The sequence below is a fragment of the Pantherophis guttatus genome, chromosome 13 (genome assembly GCF_059756535.1).
Source record: "Pantherophis guttatus breed Tessera chromosome 13, ASM5975653v1, whole genome shotgun sequence".
NCBI classification, from domain to species: domain Eukaryota; kingdom Metazoa; phylum Chordata; class Lepidosauria; order Squamata; family Colubridae; genus Pantherophis; species Pantherophis guttatus.
Window position 1 is genome coordinate 10,304,701 of NC_142075.1, and position 18,299 is coordinate 10,322,999.

At 43.8% G+C, this 18,299-nt stretch overlaps 2 protein-coding genes across 3 annotated transcripts in view; one reads left to right on the forward strand and one right to left on the reverse strand.

Moving 5' to 3' along the window:
* The first annotated feature begins 151 nt into the window (after positions 1 to 151).
* On the forward strand, positions 152 to 13,091 carry LOC117669921 (uncharacterized). Of its 2 annotated transcripts, XM_087877796.1 has the most exons (10): positions 152 to 524; positions 850 to 942; positions 1,528 to 1,656; positions 2,953 to 5,622; positions 6,711 to 6,788; positions 8,050 to 8,228; positions 9,409 to 9,508; positions 9,894 to 10,086; positions 10,978 to 11,221; positions 12,473 to 13,091. In XM_087877796.1, the coding sequence occupies exons 2-10, from the start codon at positions 853 to 855 to the stop codon at positions 12,798 to 12,800; spliced, it is 4,011 nt and encodes a 1,336-aa protein (XP_087733922.1). In that variant the 5' UTR covers positions 152 to 524; positions 850 to 852; the 3' UTR covers positions 12,801 to 13,091. The 2 variants fall into 2 exon arrangements, with proteins under 2 accessions (XP_087733922.1, XP_087733924.1); XM_087877798.1 differs by lacking the exon at positions 152 to 524 and having other exon boundaries at positions 762 to 942.
* A 533-nt stretch (positions 13,092 to 13,624) lies between these two features.
* RGMA (repulsive guidance molecule BMP co-receptor a) overlaps positions 13,625 to 18,299 on the reverse strand; it is a 40,878-nt gene continuing 36,203 nt past the window's right edge. The window contains exon 3 of the mRNA XM_060694785.2: positions 13,625 to 18,219. Within this exon, the coding sequence (XP_060550768.2) occupies positions 17,506 to 18,219 (714 nt within the window). The 3' untranslated portion in view covers positions 13,625 to 17,505. The remainder of the gene's footprint in view (positions 18,220 to 18,299) is intronic.

Sequence of the window (18,299 nt, forward strand, 5' to 3'; positions counted from 1 at the left end):
GTCAGTTGACTCTAACCTCACTGAGCAATGGGATTTAGAACTTGGAACCCGGCGATGAAGGCAGTTAGGGGAGGGGGGCTTCCTATTGGTCCGCTTGAGTAGCCCCTACCCGTTGAGTTTCAGTTATTAGTAAGGATTGTAGGAACTGAGCAGTTTGAATTTGGCCAAATTCTGGAGCAGGCATACTTTACATGTGGCTGTTCATCAGTTGGCCCAGTTCAGGATTTCGGGTTTTCAGATCCTGCCTTTCTGTATTGGTTATTCTAGTTATTTGTTTCATTGTTTTTTTTTAAATAGTAGGCAGTTAAATAATATAGTTAGAGGGAATTTGGGGTTGGGTGGTGGTGGTGGGGTGGGGTGGGTAGTTAGATATTAGGAAGTTTTAAAAAAAACAAAACAACAACAACAACAAAAACAACAAAAACCAAAAAAAACCAAAAAAAAAAAAAAAGATATTTGGAAGTTGATCTAAAGAAGCTGCCTTGGTAGACACAGCTGACAACGAGATATCTACTTCCCCAAAGGTAAATAATCCTGATAGGATAACTTCTACTTTTCTCGTAAGGTATTAGAAGCCGGAAGCTTTTGGTTTGCAGCATGTTGGTCCTTGATACCTGTTCCTTCCTGGTCCGTTTGAAAGGTCAGGTGAGCCATTGAACTAGGAACAGATCCAAGAAAGATTTCTGCACCTCCTCTTGGCTGCACCAGGGATAAAAAGCTACCTTAATTCTCCTTGGGGTGTCATTTGAAATTGGGAGAGAGTCAACTCAGTCCAGTCCATTTCCGTATCAGAACTTTAGAAGGACAAGATTAAATATTTCATATTGGTGTGTGTCTGATTGCTTCTAGGAAATGGACACCGAGGAAATCTTACGCCTGGCTGAGGCACAAGGCAATGAAACATCCACAAGTGCAACTGATGATCTGTTTTCACAGTTTGAGGTACACAATCTTGGTATACACACACACAGACACACACACAGAGAGAGCAGGGTAATAAGCAACAACTTGAATTGCACCCCAGAAAGACAAGTGACACTAGTGCAACATTGGTATAGCACAAGTGAACCACAGGGTGTCCAAAGCTGTGGATGCTGCTGCTTTCTGGATCATTTGACGTTCCTGCTTGCCTTCAAGGGCAGCCCACTGGGGAGCGCATTGCAGTAGTCCAAACGGGAAGCAACTAAGACTTGAGTGACCATGAAGGGGGCCTCCCTGTCCATGAACAGGCACAATTAGGACATAAATCAAATCCATGCAAAGGCCCCAATCATCACACCTGCTTCTGCTTCCTGGGAAGAAGCTACCGGTGCAGGAGGACAAGTGGTGCATCATCTCTGTCCGTGAGAAAACTACCCCATTGAGGTATAAAGATGGTCACTCTCCAGAGCCCCAGAAATACTGCAGGGGGGTGGGTGACTCTATAGAGGAAAGGGTTTGCCCAAGTAAAGATAGGGCCCACCAAACTGACCAGCAAGGAGGGTTTTCTGATCCTCTGTTCCCTCGTGGGCTGTTCTTCTCACCTAGGACAAGGCCAAAAGTGTGAAGCCCCAAATCCAGGAAGAAAACAAAACCCCCAAAATCAAGGAGGAGCCAGGAAATGAAGCCTCTTCTCTGCAGCCTCCAGAGAACCAGTCAGTAGAAGGACAGAAGAAGGTAAGCATGAATACTGAGGAACCAGCAGTATTGAAATCCATTTTTTTTTTACTACCAGTTCTGTGGGTGTGGCTTGGTGGGCATAGCAGGGGAGGGATATTGCAAAATCTCCATTCCCACCCCACTCCAGGGAGAAGGATAGTGCAAAATCTCCATTCTCACCCCACTCCAGGGGGAAGGATAGTGCAAAATCTCCATTCTCACCCCACTCCAGGGGGAAGGATACTGCAAAATCCCCATTCCCTCCCCACTCCAAGGGGAAGGATAGTGCAAAATCTCCATTCCCTCCCCACTTCAAGGGGAAGGATACTGCAAAATCTCCATTCTCATCAGTTGCTGTAGTCATATGCAATAAAAACAGTTCTTTTTAGAGTTGTAAACAGGAACAAGTACAGCAGTAAAACAATCAGTAAAACAGTAAAAAACAACCAGTAGCAATGATCAAGCAGGGATCATGCAGAGAGAACAGGCAAAGAGGAGCAGAGGTAGCAATAATAATATAAAAAGAACAATAAGCCACGATTCAAACTTCCTCTTAAGTACATTGGCTACAGAGCTAGCCAATCAGAATACAGTATGATGCAATACAGCATTACAGTCTTAAAGTTATACAATACATTTTGACTGCAAACATGCATTGATGGTTTATATATATTGCCAACCCAACCAGTTAGGCAATAGCCATTTCCTAACAACTCATTTAAGAACTGCAGCGATTCACTTAACAAACTCAGCGACAAGAAAAGTCGCACAATGGGGCAAAATTCACTTAAGAAATTCCTCACATAAATTTTGGGCTCGATTGTGGCCATCAGTAGAGGAGTACTTGTACTCTACTCCTCGGCTTATAACCATTCATTTAGCAACCGTTTTGAGGTTACAACAGCAACAGGAAAAAAAAGTGACTTAACATCCTTGCGCTTATGGATGTGCGAGCATCCCCAAGTTCACAGGATCAGCATTTTGGTGCTTAGCAACCAGCAGCATCCCAGGGATGCAGGAGAGCCATTTGCCTCTCCACCTGGCTTCCAACCAGGGAAGTCAGTGAGGGAAGCCAGATTCGCTTATTGATTTTGCATGATTCACTTAACAACTTCAGTGATTCTGCTTACCAGCCTGGTCCCAAAAAAAAAGGCCATTAAATCAGATGTGATTCATTTAACAGCTGCCTTGCTTGGCATCAGAAATGTCTGGTCCCCATTATAGTTGTAAGTCGAGGGCTGCCTGAATATATCCCCCCACCCCTTATTAAGAGTAAGGTCCTCTTACGCATCCAAATTTTTTGCTCCCCCCAAGGAGGATGGGTATACCCTGAAAATGAAGGAGAAGAAAGAAAACAAGGATAAGCAGCCAGGCCAAAGCCCTAGAAAAAAGGTTAAGAAGTCAGACAAAAGTCCAGAAATCAAAGCTCAGCGCTTACCCGAAATCCAAGAAGGCAAAGCTCAGCCCTCAGCCAAAATCCAGGAAAGCAAAGCTGAACAGTTAACCAAAGGGCCAGAAAGCAAAGCTCAGCATTTAGCCAAAATCAAAGAAATCAAAGCTCGGCAGGAAACCAAAATCCAGGAGAGCAAAGCTAAGCAGCCAAGCAAAATCCAAGAAAGCAAAGCTCAACAGTTAACCAAAATCCAAGAAAGCAAAGCTAAGCAGCCAGTCAAAATCCAAGAAAGCAAAGCTGAGAAGTTAACCAAAAGCCCAGAAATCAAACCTAAGACCTTAGCTAAAATCCAAGAAAGCAAAATTCAACAGTTAACCAAAATTGAAGAAAGCAAAGCTAAGCAACCAGTCAAAATCCAAGAAAACAAACCTCAGCAGTTTACCAAAATCCTACAAATCAAAATTCATCCCTTAACCAAAATCCAAGAAGGCAAAGCTCAGCAGTTAACCAAAAGTCCAGAAATCAAAGCTCAGCAATTAACCCAAATCCCAGAAATCAAAGTTCAACAGTTAACCAAAATCCAAGAAGGCAAAGCTCAGCAGCCAGTCAAAATCCAAGAAAGCAAAACTGAAAAGTTAACCAAAAGCCCAGAAATCAAACCTCAGACCTTAGCTAAAATCCAAGAAGGCAAAGCTAAGCAGCCAGTCAAAATCCAAGAAAGCAAAGCTCAACAGTTAACCAAAATCCAAGAAGGCAAAGCTAAGCAGCCAGTCAAAATCCAAGAAAGCAAAGCTCAACAGTTAACCAAAATCCAAGAAGGTAAAGTTAAGCAGCCAGTCAAAATCCAAGAAAGCAAAGCTGAGATGTTAACCAAAAGCCAAGAAATTAAACCTCAGACCTTAGCTAAAATCCAAGAAAGCAAAGCTAAGCAGCAAGTCAAAATCCAAGAAAGCAAAACTGAAAAGTTAACCAAAAGCCCAGAAATCAAACCTCAGACCTTAGCTAAAATCCAAGAAGGCAAAGCTAAGCAGCCAGTCAAAATACAAGAAAGCGAAGTTGAGAGGTTAACCAAAAGCCCAGAAATCAAACCTCAGAGTTTAGCTAAAATCCAAGAAGGCAAAGCTAAACAGCCAGTCAAAATCCAAGAAAGCAAAGCTGAGATGTTAACCAAAAGCCCAGAAATCAAACCTCAGACCTTGGCTAAAATCCAAGAAGGCAAAGCTAAGCAGCCAGTCAAAATCCAAGAAAGCAAAGCTCAACAGTTAACCAAAATCCTAGAAGTCAAAATTCAGCCCTTAACCAAAATCCCGGAAAGCAAAGCTCAACAGTTAACCAAAATCCCGGAAAGCAAAGCTCAGCAGTTAACCCAAATCCAAGAAAGCAAAGCTCAACAGTTAACCCAAATCCCGGAAAGCAACGTTCAACAGTTAACCAAAATCCAAGAAAGCAAAGCTCAGCAGTTAACCAAAATCCAAGAAGGCAAAGCTCAACAGTTAACCAAAATCCAAGAAAGCAAAGCTCAGCAGTTAACCAAAATCCAAGAACGCAAAGCTAAGCAGCCAGTCACGATCCAAGAAAACAAAGCTAAGCAGTTAACCAAAATCCAGGAAATCAAAGCTCAACAGTTAACCAAAATCCAAGAAGGCAAAGGAAAGCAGCCAGTCAAAATCCAAGAAAGCAAAATTCAGCAGTTAACCAAAAGCCCAGAAATCAAAGCTCAGCGCTTAGCCAAAATCCTAGAAATCAAAGCTCAGCGCTTAGCCAAAATCCAGGAAAGCAAAGCTCAGTGCTTAACCCAAAGCCAAGAAAAGAAGGCTAAGCAGCCAGTCAAAATACAAGAAAGCGAAGCTCAGCAGCTAACCAAAAGTCCAGAAATTAAAGCTCAACAGTTAACCAAAATCCAAGAAGGCAAAGCTCAAGAGTTAACCAAAATCCATGAAAGCAAAGCTCAGCAGTTAAACATAATCCAGGAAATTAAAGCTCAACAGTTAACCAAAATCCAAGATCTCAAAGCTCAGCAGTTAACCAAAATCCAAGAAAGCAAAGGTAAGCAGCCAGTCAAAATCCAAGAAAGCAAAATTCAGCAGTTAACCAAAAGTCCAGAAGTCAAAGCTCAGCGCTTAGCCAAAATCCTAGAAATCAAAGCTCAGCGCTTAGCCAAAATCCAAGAAAGCAAAGCTCAGTGCTTAACCCAAAGCCAAGAAAAGAAGGCTAAGCAGCCAGTCAAAATTCAAGAAAGCAAAGCTCAGCAGTTAACCAAAAGTCCAGAAAACAAAGCTCAGAGCATAGCCAAAATCCAAGAACTCAAAGCTCAGCAGTTAGCCCAAAACCGGAAAAAGGCTAAACAGTTAGCCCAAAACCAGAAAAAGGCTAAACAGTTAGCCCAAAGCCACAAAAACAAGGATAAGCAGTTAGTCCAAAGCCACAAAAACAAAGCTGAACAGTTAAGCAAAAGCCGAGAAATTGAAACTCAGCGCTCAGCCAAAATCCAAGAAATCAAAGCTCAGCAGTTAACCAAAATCCAAGAAATCAAAGCTCAGCAGCCAGCCAAAAACCAGGAACAGGAAGAAAAACAGGATGAAATGGAACAGGTAGCTACTGGTGTTAACCTGTCTTGGTGGCCATGCCATTGCTGATTTTAACCAAGGTTCACATATGTGTGTTGGTAACTTGGCTGTGTGGTTATGTGAATAATTTAACCTTGGTTAAAATCAACTTCATATTATGGGTAGAACTTCCTTTTTATCTTCATTCTTTAGGCCTTTGGGCCAGGGTGAATGCTTTGGCTGTCCTTGTTAGAACTGAGAAGCTAAGCAGGATTGAATAGGGATAACCGGGTGGAAGAGTATCAGGAACTCCCCAGATTGTGGTTTTTGGCTGAGAAATCTAAGAAACATCTCAGAAGAAGACAAACCAAATCATAGTCAATTGTGAGACTTTGTAACTACCTGGCTTGCCCACAATTTGCAATTGGCTATCATTGAGCATGTATTGAATGATGCTGTATCTGGCTTCCTAGGCTCTTAAAATTATTCAGTTCTCCCGAACAGTGTCTCAAATACTTTGTTAGAACTGGGAAGCTAAGCAGGATTGGATAGGGATAACTGGGTGAAAGAGCACAGCAAGAACTCCTCAGATTGTGGCTCAGTGGTTAAAGACGCTGGGTTTGTCAGCTGGATGGCTGACAGCCTGGGTTCGAGACCCGAGTTCCCCATAATGGGTGAGCTCCCGTTACTTGCCTCAGTTCCTCTGCCCAGCTAGCAGTTTGAAAGCATGCAAATGTGAGTAGATGAAGAACTACCACTTCGGTGGGAAGGTAACAGCCTTCCATGTGCCTTTGGCGTATGTTTCCATGCTGGCCACATGACCACGAAAATTGTTTTCGGACAATGCTGTCTTTCTTGGCCAAAAAGCGGGATAAGCAGATGAGCACCATCCCCTAGAGTCGGCCATGACTGGACAGAATAAATCTTTACCTGTACTTATTATCATAAAGATGGAGAGCCCTGTTTGAAGGGGCAAAGGAATCACCTGGAAATTCCAGGCAGCAGAATGCAAGTTTCTCACCACCCTTGGGTTTTTTTGGGGTGGTTGGGTGTCTTCCATTTCCTTATTGGCACATCTGTGACTTTCCATCCTGTTTTCATGAGAGATGCTACGTCCTCTTCTCTTTTCACAGAACAAAGACCCCGAGGCAAAACAGGTCCCCATTGAAGAAGTGGAAAAGGATGAATTAGACAAGGCAACCTTCGATATTGTGAGTCTTCTTTAGGAACCAAATGAGGGCTAGTCAAAGGATGCTGGTCACTGACCCTAGAAAATTTCCCATTTTTTTTTTAATTTGATTTATATGCCGCCCTTCTCCGGAGACTCAGGGCGGCTTACAAGGCGTTAAGCAATAGCCTTCATACTTTTGTATATTTATACAAAGTCAGCTTATTGCCCCCACAAACCGGGTCCTCAATTTACCTACCTTAGAAAGGATGGAAGGCTGAGTCAACCTTGAGCCTTGGCGAGATTCGAACCTGCAGTAATTGCAGGCAGCTAGTCTTAATAACCAGCTTAATAACAGGGTGCCTTAGACCACTGTACTACCAAGGCTCCATTGACTCAGGAGGGCAGCTTTTTGGTTATGAAATCAGCTTCCCTCTTCTTTATGACGTTCCAATGAAAGATAAAATATAAACTTAACCAACCCCAAAAGATTTAAAAATAGGGAATGGGGGTGAAAGGAGTGAAAATGGAAAAATGAAAAGAAGAGGGGGGAAGGGGGGGAAAGGAAGGATCCCAGAAAGGACTTCACACTTTCTTCAGGTCGGAAACAAATAAACAGGGAGACTTTTAGGGCCACAATTGAGCCCAGAATTTATGTTTGTTAAGTGGGAAATTATCTAAGTGAGTTTTGGCCCCGTTTTACGACCTTTCTTGCCACAGCTGTTAAGTCAATCACTGCAGTTGTTAAATTAGTAATATGGCTGTTAAGTGAATCTGGCTTCCCCATGGACAGAAGGTCGCAAAAGGGGATCCCATGACCCCAGGACGATGCTACCGTCATAAATAGGAAACGGTTGCCAAGCAACCGAATGTGAAATCACGTGACCAATGGGGATGGTGCAAAGGTCATAAGGGTGGGAAAAAATTGTCATAAGTCACTTTGTTAAGAGAGCTGACATGCTGCCAAGCCAAACAGGGGTCCCTGGCATATTTATCTCAACAGAAAATGATTCCCCACCCCCCCACAACCAGTTTATCTCTAAAATAATAGATTTGCTGATATGTGATTAAAAAGGGAGGTTATCTTTGCAAGAAGGATGAACCTTCCCCTCAAAAGCTGTCCTCCCTGCAGCGTGTTTACTTGTCTTGCGAACAAGGAAGACTCCTGTGGCCGCCATTTGGAGAGGGTACCCACAGCAGATCCCCTCCCCCAAATTCAAATGGGCCCCTAGCCTCAAAAGGTTGCCTCTTCCTTTCCTCTGCCTTCCTTCTGATGCGGAGCGTTGCTTTTTCTGCCTTCCCAGTGCAAAAAGCTGATGAAGCCTGTTAAAAAGTCACTGAAGCTGCTGGACAAGCCAGGAAAAGGACTTACAGACCAAGAGCTGCTGGAGCAAACACGGAGTTGCCTACTAAACGTAGGCGACCACATCACGAATTGTTTGAAAGTCCACACTGAACCAGACGTTCATGACATATGGAGAAGGTGATTTGCCCACCCACCAAATCTCCAATCTTTCTCTCTCTCTCTTTCTCTTTCTCTCCCCCCCTCCCTCCCTCCCTCTCTCTCGCCCTCTCTCATCTTGATGTTGCAGTCAGACCTGTGGGTTAGGAGCAGTGGTGAAATCTAAAATTTGTTACTACCGGTTCTTTGGGCGTGGCTTGTTGGTGGTTGGGGTAATGTGACTGGGTGGGTGTGGCCAATTTTTTTTAACTTTTAAAACCATTTTTTCTACAACCTTTTTGGGGAAGAGGTTGTAAATAAATGCTTTCAAAAGGCTCTGACGATCCCAGCTGAGTTGCCTGATCATCAGAGACATTTAAAAGAAAAAAAGCCTCTGACGATCAGGCAACTCAGCTTGGATCATCAGAGGCTTTTAAAATCTTTTGAAGATCCCAGTTGAGCCACGCGATCATCAGAGGCTTTTTTTTTTTACTTTTAAAAGCATTTTTTTCAGTTGAAGAGGTTGTAGAAAAAATGCTTTTAAAAATTAAAAAAAAAGTCTCTGATGATTGTGTAGGTCACCTGGGCATGGGGTGGGGGTGGGCAGGGATTTTTGCTACCGGTTCTTCAAACCACCCGCTTCCATCGCTACCCGATCAGGTGATCCGGTCTGAACCAGAAGCATTTCACCCCTGGTCAGGAGTCTTTTTGAGTTTGGAGGTGTAGGGGAAGAAGAGGCAAAACCTGGGGATGGAGTTAAAAGAGTAATCAAGGCTAGAATCTCTACGTAGCCACAAGCAAACTAAGTCCAATTCCTGCTGAAATGCTACAAAGGAGATGCAGTCTCCAATTGTTGAATTGTGTTGAATTCCCCTATGTGGAAATATGTTAGAGTGTTAAAAAGAAAATCCACATTTTTGTCCATACCCCTAGAAAACCACCATAGAGACATTCGCAGTAGTAAAGAGAGGTAGCAGACTGGGTCCTGCCATGCTTAGAGCAAAATCTGCAGGCTTTATCTTGGGAGTCTTCATGACTCAAGTTTGAAGCAAGACATTTTTAGAAGCAGAGGGGGTGTCAGAGGGGATTTTGGGAGCCCAGAATAAAACATCTCTCCATCACTGCTTGTTTGGGGCATCTCTTTCCTCCAGCATGAAAAGTTTGGGCTATTGGCCCAGCTCATAAAAACAGAACATTAAAATACCTGTTCATCTTCTTTCAGGAATCTATGGATATTTGTTGCCAACTTTATCGAATTTAACACAACAAAATTACACAAATTATACAAGACGGCTAGCAAAAAGCGATCACGGGAACAAGAGGTAAGAACAGAGGGGTGTGGGTATGTTTGTGTACCTGAAGTAGAATGGAGGGGATACAAATATAAATAAAGAGAAGGAAGGACAGGGAACATCTTGTGCAAAAGAAAACCTCAGGAATTAGGGTCCCTGGGGAGCCAAAAGGGGCTGGCCTAGCAAACCTTGATGATGAAGACATCTTCGGTCACAAATGAAGAGTTGGAGGGGTGGAAAGCCTTAAAACTTTCACTTTTCTTTCTGTTTGTTTGTTTAATCCTTTTCTCCAGAAGAGGCTCTCCAATATTCTTCAGCAACCTCCCTCCTCCCCAGCCCCTGGTTTATGAGACCCAAGTCATTGTCACTGTTGGCCTTTTGAGTTTTCTGACCATGTTGTCTTTCTGCTCGGCAGGAACAGAAGAAGAAGGAGGAGATGAGTGGCAAGCGGCTTCGTCGAGAATCTCCTGGGCCCAGTCGAGATACTCCTGTCCCCCATAGCGCTCCTGCAGAAACTCTGCAGCACCCATCTCCCCACCCTACACAGATTCATAGACAGCAACGAGAAAAATACAACCAGCCGGACAGAAGGCATTTCAGCCACACAGGTGAGAGATTTTCAGGCCTGTCCCAATTTGCGCATTTAGGAGAGAAATTTTCCCTTTCTTCTCCTTGGTCATCTTTTTTAGTGTCCACAAACCGGTACCACTGGTTTTTAAGTCATAAAGTGGGGCAAAACCCACTCAAGAAATTCCTCACATAAATTTTGAGCTCGATTGTAGTCGTAAGTCAAGGAGTACCTGTACTCTCAGCTTATAACTATTCATTTAGCGACCATTGGAGGTTATAACAGCAACAGATCTGGTAATTTTCCCTTTCTTCTCCCTGGACATCCTTTTTAGTGTCCAATGTGGGTCAAATTAGTTGTTTCGGTAACAATTCCCAAAGTTTGATGCCTGTTTGGTGGGCATTCGCATTCCTTTCCCATGCCTGTGTCCTTGGATCATTCAACCGTTGTCTCTGGTTGGCACTTCTGCTTCCTCTCATCCCCCTTCCTATATCACTTCATCTCCCCTCCCCATATTTTATGGCAAGCTGCCACCAGAGCGAAGCAGGGCTGAAGCGATGTGATGGCAGATGTGACAAGAGATCTTCTTGAAAACCAGCGAAGCTCTTCCCTTCTTCCTGATGTCCCATCTAACTTCCTGAGATAGGGGAAGAGGGCAATGCCTGACCATCCTTGGTCCCCTTAGTGGAGCCACATGGGCTACATGGTTCTAGGGCCTCCCAGTTCAACTCTGGATGGGCAGTTCCTGCTATGGATACTTTGATTATTGTGTTATTGTTCCTCCTCCTCCTCCTTTTTCTTATTTTCTTAAAAAAGAGATGATAAAAATCGAATGAATCGTAGACAAAGGCAGAAGTACAGATAACAAAGTCCACGTGGATAAGATCCTTGGGCTTCTTGGGAAAGCTTCTTCCCCTTCCTTGTCATGCAGGGCGAAGCGAATGGCAGAGGAATCCCCAGTTTAATTACAGTTGGAATGCCTATACAAATTGGGGCAGAAACCGGTACCACCCATACGAGCAGCGCTGGCACAGGGATCAACGGTATCCAGATCATCAGGCACAAAGAGAACAATATCGAAGCTCAGGAAGCTACCAGCCGAGCAACGTCTCTCGTAAACGCCACTATGACGACTACAACAGCGAGCGCAATTACCGCGCACACCCGGACTACAGGTGAGGTGCTAAGCAGGGTAGGCCATCGGGCTTCTGCAGGAGTCAGCATGCCAAAAGCAGTGAATGGTGTTTGTTTATTTATTTATTGGTTCGATTTATATGCCACCCTTTCTCTGGAGACTCAGGGCGGCTTACAATGCATTAAGCAATAGCCTTCATACTTTTGTATATACCTGCTTAGTAGGGCTTTTGGGCCCCCTCTAAGCGGTCTTCTTTTTTATACAAAGTCAGCTTATTGCCCCCACAATCCGGGTCCTCATTTGTTAGCCAGATCGTGGAACAGAAATTGCAGGGACTGCTAGAACTGTAGGGTTGGGTCTAATAACCGAACCTTGAAAGCCTGATCTCCCTGCCCTCTTACACCAACAACACCCAAGTGGGGTTATTTTGAGTCTCTTTGTGTATTATGAATGGTTGAGGGAGATAGCTATGTCTAGCCCGCGGTGTCTGCAACCCGCAGCTCCGGAGCTACATGTGGCTCTTTCGTCCCCCTGCTGTGGCTCCCTATCAGCTGAACCAACCACTGGCTGGCCCCACTCCTCGCTCTCCCCTTCCAGTCACTCCTCGCCTGGCCTGAGAGAGATGAGAGAATGACAGAGAGAAAGAGGCAGAGACAGACAAAGAGATACACACAGATACCTGTTTCCCACAGAAAACACTGGGAGCCACAAAACCTGGTTGGGAGGGTGTCATGTGACTGGGTGGGTGTGAGTGACATCGAGTTGGCCACGCCCACCCAGGTTTTGTGGCTCCCGGTGTTTTCTTTTCTGTGGGAAACAGGTCCAAATGGCTCTTTGAGTGTTTAAGGTTGCAGACCCCTGGTCTAGCCTATGGATGAGAAGTAGGAGCTGCTTAAAAAGAGATCCAACTTAGAAATAAGGCAAAATTATCTCTCTTTCTCCAGGACAGAGTTGCTGTTCATTTTTTCTTAACAATCTTGCATTCCTTCATCGGAGGTATCTCTGCACCCTTCAACCGCATTCTAGGTTTGCATTGTGAGCTTTGCCCCTTTTTGTAAGTGTATGTGATATCCTGACCCACAGTACAAATTGTGTAGGCTTGGGCTCCAACTCTGCTGTTGCCCATCGTCTCTCTTTCCTCTAGTGTCTAGATATTGCTAAACTGGGCTGGCCTTCCTGTTCTCTTCCATGCCTTTGGCACCAGAGGGAGTTAAGCATCCCAAGATCTAGATAGGGTCATTTTTGCCTCTTCTGTTGAGTTGAATGTTTTGAATTCTTCTTTGCCCTCCAGGTACTGTCATGAGGTTAAAAGGAGAAGATTAGATGAATTCCGGCCACAGAACTATCAACAAGATTATCGGAGGATGTCTGATTATAGACCTCCCTTGGGTTATGGGCAAGGACCATCTGCCTACTACAGGCCTTTCCACTCAGACAAATCAGCTGACTACAAGCAACTCCCTCCCCCTCCTCACTCCCAGCTCCCTGACCCTCGTCCTTCAACCTCTCAGAAATCTCCTCTTGGTGTCAAGTCTTCCATCCAGCATCGTTCACCTCTGGATAGGCCCTTAGAGCAGAAGAACAATCCAGAGTATAAATGGGGTGGCCGGAAAACCTAGAGGCCCAGAAGTTGAGGCAAAGGGAAAGAGCTAGCCCGGTCCAAGGGAACGCCAGTTACAGGGCCATCAATCCTGGGACCAGAAAGCCTCAATACAATGCTGTAGGCTGTGAAAATTTGAAGTAGGTCGGAATAATTGGATCCACCAAGAGGGCCTGAATTTTAGCCACAAATTTGGTGCATAAAGTCATGGTTTTCCGTTGTAAATATGTTTATAAAATATATATTAATTATTTTTCTATGGTTATGTATTTTGGATTGCTGTACATTAAAACTTGGAATTTTTCAGAAATTGGAATTTCTGTCTTTTTTACCCCCAAATAGTTGTCCCTGAGGTTATTTAACTTGACGGTTTTCTTCTTTTGAAAATATAGAAGACTTTCATTACTTCAGCTTAAAAGCCTGATTCTAGATAGTGAAGACAAAATCTTCCTCAGTCATTTCTTCTTATTCTTCACCTTTTTTTCATATTCCTTGACATTTTCTGCATTTATTTTTTCTTTTTGCGTCTGACATCAAATTGATCTCTTCTTTGAAAAGTATCCCAGTACTTTGAAAAAGATTTCAATGCAGGAATTTGAAATTAGGCCAAAGGTTATATATGACTTAAGATATTTTCCCCATCACAAATCTATTCAAACTGAAAGCTGATGAAACATTTTAAAAAGATCTTCGTTTTTCTGATGTTGGTAATTATTTTGGCAACCAGGTGAGCTGGCTTTTACAGTGAGCTAGCCAATTCAACAAACACAACAAAAGTGATTTGGTTCATGCCATTTTTTTTCATCCTAAAGATTGTATCAACAGAAATTCAGGATTACGTTATTGGGAAGAAAAAGAAATTTATTTGCTTTTTTTAAAATCAATAAATAATTTACAATATTTACATCACAACACCCCATACAATTTCCACACACATGCAATAAGCTGGAAAGGGAGGCAGTGTGTTTGTTATACGCTTTCCCTGTCTTTATTCAGATTTTCATTCGGAGCCTCTTGGGTCTTCATAGGCTGAATTCACTCAGAAGCCAAAATTTGACTGAAGATAATAGAAAATAAAGTGCTTTGTTAATAATTAAAAATTTAAGAAGCAATATCCCAAAGGTGGGAAATGGTTTTAGAGCTCACCATAATCAGAGAAATAAGTTGAGGGGAATGAAAGATGACAATTGGTTAAGAAAAACCTCCCAATTTGTTACGTTTTACTGTTTTCAAGAATTTTGATTTATGAAATGCTAAAATAAAATGGCATTTTGACAGTGGCCAGTTAATTTTGATTAAAGTCCGCCTCCTCTTGTCGTGACTTCATTGGTTGGGGATTATGGCAGTTGTAGTTAGCATGGGTTGTGAGGTAAACTATGGGTTGTGAGGAAAATTTCATGTGAAGGGTGAGTTCTCACCTTCATTGCAAACACAGTGATAATTCAGGTTTCCCTTGCTGAACTGTATATAAATTCAGCCAAAGATTTCCATATATGGTTTATCCAGTTCCCTAAACGCTATTCAGGCAAAAACATGTTTTTTTAAAAATCGCACTGCATTTCTTCGGTCACAGCTTGGAAGAAGCCACAAGAGATAATGGGTAGAAATTTGGAAAAAAATCTCTTGGAAAAGCTGGGTGACGATTGTCTTAATGGATTGTGGTTCAGAATTGAATGGAAATGGGTGCCATAGGTTAATCCAAGCATGTGTGAATTATGAAGGCACGCTGATCTTCACTCTTCACAGTCATTCATTCCTGGGATCTAACTACCATCTAGGATTTTTTTTCTCCAAACCAACTTGCCTGAAATTCCATCTAAATAAGGTCAATGGTGATAAAACCAGGCGCTCTGTGGAGAGCATGTCCCCCTCACCCCTCAGTACCACCAGCCTCTCTAATGACATGAAAAGTATGGCGGCCAACCTGGGACATCTATTGAACTAGTACCGAGTCAGATTTCCTATCTTTCTTCTCCGAATGTATTGGGATGTCTACCCTACAATCAAAAAGGCTGCAGTAGAAATCACCTGTTTCCACAGAATGTCACCTGCATTGTGGTTTCATTACAGATGCAACTATATAGTGATGTATGTAGTGTCAATACAATAGACAATACAGGAAGTATTGAAAAAAGTCATTTACGGCCGTTTTTCACAATTACAACCTTTGAAGCATCCCCATGATCATGGGATCAAAGTTCAGATGCTTGGCAACTGATTCATACTTAGGACCGTTGCGGTGTCCCAAGGTCATGTGATCATCTTTTGCGACCTTTTGACTAGCAAAGTCGATGGGGAAGCCAGGTTCACTTAACAACCAGGTTACTAACTTATCAACTAGAGTGATTCACTTAACAACTGTGGCAAGAAAGGTCATAGAATGGGGCAAACAAATGCCTCCCTTAGCAACAGAAATGTTGGGCTCCACTGTGGTTGTAGGTCGAGGACTACCTGTACTGTGGGATGAACCATGAACATGACTTGGTAGACATTCTGACCTACCATTTTAGCAAAATTTCAGCACGGTTTGCTCATGGTACTTTTGAGCTAAATGTGGGCAGATAGAGACCTCCATCTTGACTTCCTAGGCATCTGAAAATGTGGGAAGAGAGCACCCTGTCTGCCCTACAACCCCCTCTAAGTGACCCCAATTCGGTTTTCTCAAAATGACACAAAACAATGGAGAAGACAATCATGCCCACTGATGAACCAATCATGAAGAGAAGTAATAAAAAGCATTTCTTTAAATATTTTAGGAAGGAAGCAGGGCAATCCCATCTCTTTGCTCACTTGGCAAAATGACCATCTGTAAGTTTTAGTATGTGTTCAACTTATTGCACACTCAAAAAAGATAAAATATGAGCTGGCAGATGATCAGACAGATGTTCATGCTTGAAGCATACAAAAACATGGCTTTGTGTATAGCTGGATGTCCTTCTGGTGTTGTGATGGTCAGATAGGGCTCACAATTTAGGAACAGACTGAGCTCACTCTCAAAGGTTTCTCTAAAACTTGCATGTTGTCAATATACACAGCAAACACACCCACACAATCTGTCCCCTTCCCAAGAAAGGGGATACACCCACCATGGTGTATTCAAAATAGAAAGGGATCAGGATAAATTTTAGGATGGGAGGCTTCTCATCTGGCACCTGGACCTAAACCCAAAATAATGTTTCAGAGTTTCCTTAGTTCAGGTGTTGTACAAGAAAAACATGGACCTAAAGAAGGTGCATCTTGTAAAACGGTATTTCCAGAATACTGAGGCAGACCTTCCATCTCCCCCTTCGTTCCTCAAATAAAACAACAGCATTGTTTATGAGGCCTACCTATCTTCTGGGAAATGCACAGCCCAATTTTTTTTGCATAAATTGCTGATCAATTTGGAGTGAGCTTCATGACGATAATTGATTGTTGATCTGTGATCTATGGCCCATCACTTGTTGTTGGTATGTAATACGAGGTTATGCACTGGAGACAAATTCCTTGTGTCTTCAATCACACTTGGCCAATAAAGAATTCTGTTTTATAATACAAGGCCCGAATGGTACAGTAATGCCACCAACTCAGCAGGCAGCCTTCTCAGCAGGGCGACTGACCAGAACAACTCATCATATCCACTGCAGAAGCAGGAAGGGACAAGTCATTGGGGAAGAAGGTGCAACTGAGGTCTGAAAACCGACACCACTGAAAAAGATGTCCCAGCTCTCCTATGGATTGGCTTGGTTTGTTTTCCAAAATGAAAGACTTCAGGATGACGTCAACCAGAAGATTTGCACCTAGAGGTGGCACGGACTGGACTAATACTGGCCTAGTTCCCTAGCTTATTTTCCTAAGTACCAGAACAGGAGTGGACAACGAGTTTGAAAACAGGACAGGCGTTGTGGTTCTCGAACCACACCCAAGAGTTGGAAAGAAACACAATCTTCTCACATTGCCCATGAAATCAGGTCAACCCTCCCACTCTTCCCCAGTTCATTCTCCGCTGAAGCAAAAGGAAGCCATTTTCTATGAAGGAGACTAAGATGGAGTGAGCAAGGAAGGAAACGAGTTTGTAGGGGTGGTGTCTGCCCAGGGGAGGCAAAGGGACCATCAAAACCTTGCAGATTGGTTCGTAGGCGCCATTCCTCTGGACGTGGAGGGAAAGACCACTGATACACCCACCCCACCCAAGAGCAGCTGCCAGCAGCTGCCCAAGCCAAACTGGAGATAAGTGTGCACCAGCAGAGTCCCATGCACAAGGATGCAACCACGCGAACCCATTTTTCATGAGCAGGATGCAAAAACAGACACCCCTCCCCCCAAGGCCGTGGGACTCTGCCCATGTCTGGCCCACTTAGGGATTCTTTCAACAGTCTTCTGTCATCTCCAAGCCACTATATGCACAGTCCAGAAGCAACTGTTCCGATTTGCCTCTCCAAACACTATTATACAAATGCCATTGTCCGTGAAAAAAGGCATTCAAGAAAAGTGAGAAGGAAGATCTCTCCATCATGTATAGCAACTGGAGGAAGGAGAAAGGTGTCTGACGTGGCCCTTGACAACCCTCCCACATGGAGGAAGCCTTTTTTGACAGGGAAGATGTTGACAGGAAGATCCATAGTCACATTTTCTAGACATGACCTGTGTCAACGCAATTCCCGGTTGCTTCAGTTTCACACCTGCCCCAAACTGTTAACAGTGCTCCTCAGTTTCCCAGCTCCACCAAATGTGTCTAGGCTAGTCTACAAGAAAAAGGATGGACTCTGATTCAAGCATAGGAATGCCAAGAGCGAAAGAAACAAAGCCATGGAAAGCTGGGAGGTGGCCCTATCGCCCGACTCCAAGTCTCGTGTCCTTTCAAAGAGGTGAAGCTTGTCTTTGTTGGAGTGGAGCATCTTGACGTCTTCAAAAGCATAGTAAGCAGCAAGGGTGAAGTTGACGTCACCGGTTGTCAAGAGGTCAAAGACACAGGACTGGAAGTACAAATCCTCAACCGGAAGCTTCTCTTTGCATTTGGCTGTGGCCGTTTCATAGGTGAAGACCTCAGGTGAAGAAGATGGGTTTGAGCTTTTCCGGTGAGGGCGGTTTTCAGTAGCCTTTGGGGTGGAAGGGAAGGCATGGAAGTCTAGCTGCTGGTTGAGTGGACAACCCCGGAGGCAAAGATAGAGGCCCTGGTTGTCTCCATCCTCCACAGCTTTCACGACCTCCTCTGGCATCCGGACGGCAAAAGTGAGGTAGCGACCGACTTGCCTCACTACGATGGTGGTGCCAATGTATTTGGCCTGGATCTCAATGTGTTGGCCAGAGACCTTCTCGGTGATCTTCAGACTGTTGGCACCATGCTTGTCCCCGCCATTCTTCGAGCCATCGGCAAAGGCTGCTGGGAGTTCATCCATCTCTGCCTGGTACACCTTTTGATCCACGCACTCCTGGAAGCTCTTGAAAATGATCGTGAGCTGGTGGGAATGAAAGACAAAAGGTTACTGACATTGGCAAGACGGTCTAGATCTGTTCATAACCCACCCACACTTGTTGT